General features: G+C 36.1%; 1 protein-coding gene across 1 annotated transcript; it reads right to left on the bottom strand.

Annotated features, from left to right (window-relative positions):
* Positions 1-500: 500 nt before the first annotated feature.
* Positions 501-7663, bottom strand: c15h5orf15 (chromosome 15 C5orf15 homolog). The gene is made up of 3 exons (XM_046868633.1): positions 7497-7663; positions 2559-3193; positions 501-1838 (listed from the first exon to the last, which is right to left on the bottom strand). The coding sequence occupies exons 1-3, from the start codon at positions 7591-7593 to the stop codon at positions 1707-1709; spliced, it is 864 nt and encodes a 287-aa protein (XP_046724589.1). The 5' UTR covers positions 7594-7663; the 3' UTR covers positions 501-1706.
* Positions 7664-9748: the final 2085 nt, after the last annotated feature.

The raw sequence follows: 9748 nt of genomic DNA, 5'->3' as shown, positions 1-9748 counted from the left end.
TCTGTACTGTATATATATATATATATATATATATATATATATATATATATATATATATATATATATATATATATATAAATTTGTAATTTTTTTAAATTTTATTTAAGCCTGTCAGCTTGCTGTGTTTCTCTGTTCCATTCTCTTTATATAGCATTTGTCTACTACAAGAGTTAACTTGTGTTTACTGCAGCTTCAAATGTTCAAATGCTTGTTTTCAATGTTTGTACGTATAATTTATGCATATATCATTTAATTATTATACAAAATTAAATTAATTATATATTCTAGATGCTTATATCTTCACAAATTACCAAAATATTTGTGTATTTATGTAACAAAAATTGTTAGAACAATGTTGTATTATATTTTATATTGATATTTTAAGCATGGTTTTCAACTTGCCATCTGCAAATAATAAATGTTGATTTACACAAATTGCTTTTCCTTTCATACTCAAATGCAGATTTGTTTCGTTTTTTTTACAGAAACAAACAACCAAGCATGAGTGAATTTGTTTAATGGAGAAATCCCCCATACTCTCCTCAACAAGCAGCCACTATAAACCTTAAAAATGTCAACATCAAAAATAGTTTAACTCAATGTGTGTTTTATACATAAATACTCTGAATTAAGGTTTTATATAGTTATAATATGCAAAACATCTAATAAAAACTTTTTTTTATCCGATTAATAGATTATCAAAATAATCGTTAGTTGCAGCCATAAAACAAATCCATACCATTAAGTTTCCCCCTTTATGTTTGACTGTGGGTGATCTGATAACATCTCTCCTGTTCAAAGTCTTACAAAAGTTCTTGTTAGAACCAAAAATGTCAAATTTGGAATCAGCTGTCCACAGAACTTTCTTCCATTCATTTACTGTCCAATTCTTGTGTTTTTGGCTTTCACCTAGTTTATTGCATATAAACAAAAGGAAAATTATTATTAAAGATTTTTTTTTAATAACAGTTTTTGTTGACCCACCCAAAATACAGCAAATATTTAAGTCCTGCACAGCACTGCCATTAGATTTAACACAAAGCGCTGGGCAAATTATAGCTGAATACAGAGCAAATAAATGCCATCATCATTGTCCACGCTTCCCTGTATTTACACACTACGCAGTAGGACTGATATTTCATGTCACAAGAAAAATAACAAAGGGTCCCGCCCCAAGACTGCATAAAAAACCATAGACTATCCTTTTCTTGTATTCTTTACAATGGTACATCATAAGACAAGATTATTAATTCCTATATGTAAATTTGAATGTAAAAAAATTACAGCCAGCAAAACTGTGAGTGATCATTTTGATTAATTATAAAATTTAACCCTGGAATTTTATTGAGGTGCTCTATATTAATCATTTGAAATTAAATAAGTGCTCTGGCACTGCTTACATTCAATCTTATATTTTATATATATTACACTAATAAAACTAACAATGATCTAGCCCTTTCAAAAGCCATGAAGAAACATACTAGCAGATGCCTATCCCTGAAATATCTAGAGGGAAAAAAAGGTAAAGAAATCAGATAACTAAATGAGACTTAGAATAACACAAACTAGATAAACAAGGTTTCTTGATTAACATTAAATACATAATACACTGTGCATTCAATAATAATCAGCAGTTTGCATTCACAATTATTATACTCATGTCTTTATCTTTAAGATTATAATGTTGATAATGGAATATGGTTGCTTTAAAACACATAATTGTTGGTCATCTTTAATGAAGGCATTGCCTCATCAATGTTCTGGTCAAGCCGGTGGTACTCTGTGGTGCGGGTGCAAAGGCCTTCCCTCCAGCGCAGACTTTGAGCCAGGAGCATGATCTGTATAGGCAAAGAAATAAAAAATACAAATATAAAAAAAAAACATTAAGCAAAATTATTTTCTGTATAACAAAATACCAGCAAAGAAATTACTTAATAGACAATTATGGCTTTTGTAGGGCACAGGGGATGCTCTTACACTTAAATGAATCTAGAAAGTTTTTGCTAGAAAGGGTGGAAATATTATATTGTCAAACAAGATGTGCTGATCTGATAGACATTGTGATTACCCAAAAAGACTGAGTTCCTTTAACAAATTATTAGTTTAACAGTGTGCACAATTTTGCAGCATTGTTATTATAGATTAAACATAATTAAATCATATATCATTAATAAACCTTCAGCACCCAAGATTGTTTACTTGCTGCCTACTCTAAACCACTCCTTAACAGGTGGCACTGTAATGAGTTGTCATTCACTTCATCTGTAGGTGGTTTTAATGTTTTGGCTGATACACACGCATACATTCACAATCTAGACATAGAGAGTATGTACATGCTTTATATTGATCCAAGCCCTAAGCATTTTTTTGTACTGAATCATGTAAAATTCTGTTAAGAGTCAAAGTGGAAGACGTCTACAATGGAACTGTGATCCTACAAACCACCAAACACAAATTGGTGGCTCCCTGTTGTGTTTCATTTACTGAGGATGTTTGCAATTCTTTAACCATGCACCAAAATATTAGTGCTGTTAAATTAAAACATAAGACTGACAAACCTTTCTTTTATTGTGATACGTGATGTATACTATGGCCACCAGCAAAGCAATGATCACCAGATGGAAGAAGAAATGCGAGTCTTCATCTTGAGTGGCATAGATGGTGGAATCTTTTATGTTTATATCAATTTTTTCAGATCTCACAAGATTATCTTTGGTAGTATCCTTAATAATGTTATCATCATTCTGAGTGTCTTGGTTTAAGATTTTATTTTCCTCCTGCTGACCATTTTTATCATCCTTCATATGTTCTTCATTGGGGTCTCCATTACTTTTATAGACCTTATTGACAGTGGTGTCAATTTCAAAAAGAGAGGTGGTGGACTCAAAACCCGGAGTGAGACTTGGGTCTACTTTAGCAACGTCAGTAAAATCGTGTGACTTGGATTCAGAAAGATTTGTTGACTTTGTTTCACTTGTGTTCAACTCAATAGGCTTGGATGTGTCTGAAGACACCTTAGCTGCACTTGTTGGTTTAAGGGGTGCTGACGTTCTGACCACTGTTGAAGCGATTGTAGTGAGCTGAGCAGTAACGGTTTTATTCAAATTCATCAAGTCTTGGGTTTCTGATGTGTTCCTGTTTGAGATGCTTGGGGGGCCACTGGCAATAGTAATATTTTGGATGGCTTTTGACGCTGTAAAAAATAAAAATAAAAAAACAGGTCAAGAAAGAATTATTGTTTAAAAGCTACAATATCTGACATATACATACATTAAAAGTACAGTTGTTTTGCTGTTTTGCTGTGTGTGAATCTACAATTTTCATAGTCATGAAAATAAAGAAAACTCTTTGAATGAGAAGGTGTGTCCAAACTTTTGGTCTGTACTGTGTATATATATATATATATATATATATATATATATATATATATATATATATATATATATATATATATATAAAAATTTTTAAGTAATTAAGACAATTGGAGTATCCCTCCCCTCTTTCACAGACATTTTCACCACACGCCGCATCAACAAAGACAACAGCATTGTGGACGACCCAACACACCCCTCACACACACGCTCTTCACCCTTTTGCCATCAAGAATTAGGTACCGACACATTTGGGCCTCACATCCAGACTGCGTAACAATTTCTTCCATCAAGCCATTAGGCTCCTCAACACACAGAACTGAACTGTACCACACTCACACACACACTTACTCTCTCACTTAAATGGGTGTTACTGAACTGTTACAAACTTGAATTTTAACATACACTCAAATACTCAAAACAATTCATACATATCCATGTCTATAGCACCACCCATATTATAATATGTTTACATGCTGTTTTTGCACACCTACTCAATTGCTGCTGTTGCTGTTTTGCACAACATTTTGTGCACACGCTTGTTGCACAGTTCACTTTTTTGCACATTGTACTGTATAACATATTATATAGAAGGTATAATCTTCGGCGCAATTCTGTCTTTTTGTGTGCATGTTCCACACGATCTTGTATTGTCTGGTGCACTGTCATTTGTCTTGCACTGTTTGCACAAGGTTGCACAGGATGCACTTTATGTGGTGAGGACACTTACTTCAGTCCTTAGCTCTTAGTTCTGTTATGTAGCTTTAGGGTTTTGGAGAAACGTTGTTTCATTTCAAAACCTTCTTGACTTGACTTTGATCTATGAAGCTTAACTGACCTTATTACACTATGAAACTGCAAACTTTACTACTACATTCAAAAATATCAAGGCCCTTGAATAGAATTTCTGAATGACATTCTAATGTCATACTTGTTTAGTGTATTTCACTCACCAAACAGAAGTTTTTAGATTCTTTGGATTTTCATTCTAATGCAACATTGTGTAAAAGGCACCTCCATTTTGTGAACAGTATCAGTGATGTAGATTTCACTGATTTCATTTTATTTATCTGTTGAACAAGTTGACAAACACAGAATAGAATTGCATTAAACCTTGCTTGTCCATTAAATCTATGTTGGAAGGAAGTTTGTGAGAGAAAGAGAGAGAGAGAGAGAGAGAGAGAGAGAGAGAGAGAGAGGGAGAGGGAGAGAAAGAGAATTGGTCAAAGATACAAGTACAGTGAAAGAATGAATAAGATAAGAGGTGTATAAGGCCTGTGCACCCGGGCCTTTATGAAACTCACACATGGGTTTATAAAACTCATGTGGTGGAGGCAATTTTTTTAAGCCAGGTTCTAAATGCAAATGATTAGGAGTTTTGGGGATTTTTGATCATCCGCTACAGAAAAAACATAAGTCTAATCAGTTTGAAAGATCAGACCTGATCAGTCTGAAGGACTTTGCTGAGTTTGGTAGAAACAGCTTGAGAGGTCTAGGAGTTATAACTTTCCAGAATGTTTAAATAGGGTTCTGTTTGAAAATAATTGTAAATCCTCATTATTTAAATTCTCTTAATTGTAGACTTTGACAATGTTACACCTACCTCTTCGAGAGTGTGCTAGACTTGGCATTAAATGTCACATATTGGAATTTAAATTAAAAATAATAAATAAATAATAATAATCAATTTCTCCCCTTTGTTGTTTATCATAAAATCTATCTATCCCCTTTTATCACAAATCACTCCTGCCACTCTTCTTCACCCACTCCACCCTGCCTGCACTCTTTTCTTCACTTCTCTAACACACTCGCCATTACTTTGCACTGTTGACCCCAGGTACCTGAACTCCTCCACCTTCTCCACCTCTTCTCCCTGCAACCACACCACTCCACTGCCATCCCTCTCATTCACATACATGTACTCTGTCTTACTACTACTGACTTTCATTCCCTTTCTCTCCAGCGCATATCTCCACCTCTCCAGGCTCTTTACTTAGCCTGCTCCCTACTCTCACCACAAATAACAATATCATCCGCAAACATCATAGTCCACGGAGTTTCCTGTCTGACCTCGTCCATCAACATGTCCATCACCACTGCAAAGGGCTCAGAGCCGACCCAACCTCCACCTTGAACCAGTCTGTTGTTTCTACTGCACACTTTACTGCTGTCACACTGTCCTCATACCTGTCCATACATGTCCTGCACCACCCTCACATACTTCTTTAAAACACCTGACTTCCTCATACAATACCACATCTCTGTTGTACACTTTCTCTAAATCCACAAACACACAATGCAACTCCTTCTGACCTTCTCTATACTTATCCATCAACATTCTCAAAGCAAATAATGCGTCTGTAGTGCTCTTCCTCGGCATGAAACCATACTGTTGCTCACAGATGGTCACCTCTTCTCTCAGCCTGGCTTCCACTACTCTTTCCCATAACTTCATGGTGTGACTGATCAACTTAATTCCCCTGTAGTTACTGCAGGTCTGCACATCTCCCTTATTCTTAAAGATCGTTACCAGCACACTTCTCCATTCCTCAGGCATCCTCGCCCCTTCCAAAATTCTGTTAAACAAACAATCTTGTTAAAAACTCCACTGCCATCTCTCCTTAACATCTCCACGCTTCTACTGGTATGTCGTCTGGTCCAAACGACTTTCCATTCTTTATCCTCTTAATCGCTGCTCTCACTTCCTCCTTACTAATCCTATCCACTTCCTGCTTTACCATCTCCACACCATCCAACCTTCTCTCTCTCTCATTTTCCTCGTTCATCAGCTGCTCAAAATACTCCCTCCATCTTCTCAACACACTCTCCTCACTAGTCATCACATTTCCATCTGCATCCTTTATTGCTCTAACTTGCAGCACATCCTTCCCAGCTCGGTCCCTCTGCCTGGTCATATGGTACAAATAATTTTCTCCTTCCTTAATGTCCAACTTCTCATACTTTTGCCACATCCCTCTTCACCTGCTGCCGCATCTCCTTGTTCTCCTGACTACTTTTCTCATCACCCTGTCGATCCCACTTCTGTTTTGTTAACATCTTTTCCCTTATGCTCTCCTGCACTTCCTCATTCCACCACCACGTCCTAACTGTCTCTCATCACTTCTGCAGTAATTGCCAAATCATCCAGCAACACCGAGCCCCTGTCTGACCTCTTCCCCAAATCTCACACTACAGTCTTCCTCCTTCAGTTTCCACCATCTTATTCTTCTTTCAGTCATCACTTTCCTCCTCTTCTACTTCACCTCCAAAACCATCCTACAGACCACAATCCGATGCTGTGTAGTTACACTGTCCCCTGCCAACACTTTACAGTCTCCAATCTCATTCAGGTTGCATCTCCTACATAGAACATAATCCACCTGTGTGCACCTTCCTCCACTCTTCCACACTTCCTCCTCACCCTATGATCCTCCTTTTCCTTAAAATACGTATGTAATTGTCTCAGAATAAGTTGAAATAGAAAAACAATGTGTTTAAAAAAATAGGACATGCTGTAAATCCCTGGTAAAATGCAATAGCAGCAGTACATCGCAAAGTTAAAATAAACAAATGATTCTGTTTGGTGTGACTGCATATCACACATTCCGGGTGTTGATTCATTTCCGGTAACAGAGCGCTCGTCGTATGTTGTTGCTTCCGCAATAACCTCGTCAGGAAGCATCAAAGTTTGGTAACGAAAGTAAAATGCGTTAATAAAATGTAAAAAAAAAATGTATAAAAAGTGGAACAATGCGCATAACTGGTTACTGATGTCGGCGATTTAAGCATTCGCAATTGCTGGATATGATGTGAATGATACAAATCTGTAAACACTCGGTACCAGGTACATTTACCAGTTATTGCGTAAAATTACAAACAGATCTTATAATAGATCTCGGTTCTTATTATGGCTGACTTTTAGAACAGCAGGTTCGCTAGTAATACAGGATCGAGTGAGTATGCCCAAAATCACATAATGAAAACTAAAAGTGCCACGTTTAGGGACAGCCATGGTTAGCGTCAATCTCTCCAGAGCCCTCTACGGTAGGCACATCGACATGCTGCTGAACACTGCACTAGAAACATTAAAACTCATTTAAAATATACAAAAGGAAAATAACTCACGATCGACTGTCGGGAAGCCCGTAACACAAGCAAGCTGTAAAATGGCAAAAACAGCGGCTAAAAACATGTGGAAGTCTTGTTGCTTGAGCTTTGTCATTGTTGCTGTCTTGACCCGGGTGTTAGTAAGCAAGTCGACTCGATCACCAATCGACTACGTCACAGGCAGTGACGCAATTTTGTTTTGCGTTTGACCGTCGTTTTTGATGGCGCGTTCGAGGAGAAGTCTCAAGTTGTAATTCCGATCTAAAACCGGAACTGGTAAAAAAAAATTCAAACTGGATATCTTCTCATTTACATGTTTCATTGCTGGAAATATTGTGTGTGTTTCAGAGAGATATCCATTTATCAATTTCAGTTTGTCAATAGGAATATATGTTTAACTGATTGTGTATCTAATTGACTATGTGCGCGTTCACTTCCGCTTTTTTTTCGCAGAGAGAGCATTCATATCCGGTTGTGTAATTTACAGTTCTCAAAATGAGCGATCAGGAAATAGAATTTAATAAAAAGACAGAAATACAGAAACAAAATATAAAAATATTTTTTTTTATCTTTTTTTTTCTTTATTATTATTATAGCATACTCTTTAGATCTGAATCACTTGGGGGAGCGATGTCCTTCACAAAGCAGGGGGCGGGAGCATGCTATAATCCATCCTCAGTGGGGCAGGGAAGTTGGGAGATGGTTAAAGATTATTTGTCATTTAGGTTACGAGTAATTATATATAATAATTACTTATTTTATATTATATATAAAATAATGTTACTTTCAGCTGTAGTTGGAGTTTACATGGAAACGTTTTGATATACTAAAGAACCTGCTCGACCTGTTGTGTTGAGTTCCAGGCATTCTCCTCCACACCCATAAATGAATTTCAGCTCAACTTCACTGCTCCACAGGGTTCAATAGATAAGTAATGTTGCATTTTGTTGAGATTTGAAGTTTAGGACCATTTCTTGATTCCTCAAACAAGCCTGATAAATTAAAGATAAAGAAAATGACTTTCTTTATTAGTGTTACAGATAAGCAAAGATAATTATTTTCGTTTAAGATATAGTTAAAATAACTTTGCTGTCGTAATGTTGTTATGGATATTATGTCGGTATAAGGGCACACACCTCTCTGCCCACTAGTGAAGGCATATAAGCAGACATGTTCTCAAGAAGCACCTGGTTTTAGCAAGGATAAACTTAATTCAGGTGTTTTATTTACATTTTCACTTGAGTTGAAGTACATAATTACTTACAGTCCAACATATGAATAGTTAAAGAACTGACTAATTGTAGTTAGTGACCAGTTTCAATAAATGAAAGCTCTATGACTGTAAACATGGTTTAGCTGTTCATGCCTTTCCAACAAAAAAACTCTAACAATAGTACCTTTATTATAATAAATAACAGCAATAACCCACAGTACACCCTTTTGCATTACTACATTTAATAGCAAGTGCAAAAGTGATTTCCTCTCACAAAGGAAGGAGAAAATCTAATAAAGCTGTTGTTTTTGTTTGTCATCCATGACATCTGGTTTCTTCTCTGTGCCATGCTTATGAGGTGGGGCTTCAATAAAACAGCAAAATTAAATCTATATGGATAGCTGTAGTCATTGTCATATTTTGTTTGTTTTTCATGTATTAATTTATTTTGCATAATAAATTTGTCAACCAAATAATTACTGAATGGCTCAACAAATGATTTGAATATTGTGGTGTCCTTCAAGACACATAGGTGATCACTGTAAAGTCTTAATGCCTCACACGTGAAGCGGCAGAATAAAGCTCTGTTTATTTTAATAATGCATTATAATGAAAAGTACATGATGACAGCTCACATAGCTGCATTACAAGCTGTGCTTTTTTACATGCCTGTTTAGCTTTTCACTTTGTAGCCCCCTGCCCCCTTCATTTTGGTGCAATCAGGTCAGTATGCAGAAAAGTTTCTTTCATCACTATATACAGTCTCTTCATGCATTCAGAGGTCGGGACCCACATATAAACAGTGATATTAATTGAATCCACTTTAGGTAAGGGACTTCTTGTAATAAATGTTTTTATCTTTGTCTATTGGATAATGTTAAAAAAAAAATATTTAAAAAAATGTCACTTAAGTAACAAATCTATACAGTAATTCACCAATCAAGACAGGCAGCATAATACTAATGTCTTGATTGATGAATTACTGTATAGGTTTGTTACGTTTTTGGAGGCCCTGCCTCAAAGCCCTAGACCCTAGACCATTGCCTTCTCTGCCTAT

The sequence above is a fragment of the Silurus meridionalis genome, chromosome 15 (genome assembly GCF_014805685.1).
Source record: "Silurus meridionalis isolate SWU-2019-XX chromosome 15, ASM1480568v1, whole genome shotgun sequence".
Taxonomy (NCBI): Eukaryota; Metazoa; Chordata; class Actinopteri; order Siluriformes; family Siluridae; genus Silurus; species Silurus meridionalis.
Note: the sequence above shows the minus strand (reverse complement) of the source record. Positions and strands in the feature narration are given on the sequence as shown.

Bases quoted from the DNA above. Each gene is read 5' to 3' on its own strand.
- c15h5orf15 (XM_046868633.1), bottom strand. From the start codon at position 7,593: ATGACAAAGCTCAAGCAACAAGACTTCCACATGTTTTTAGCCGCTGTT. The intron at 3,194-7,496 runs GTGAGTTATTTT...TATTTTTTACAG, and splicing joins GGGCTTCCCGACAGTCGATC to CGTCAAAAGCCATCCAAAAT. The intron at 1,839-2,558 runs GTTTGTCAGTCT...TTGCCTATACAG, and splicing joins CGTATCACAATAAAAGAAAG to ATCATGCTCCTGGCTCAAAG.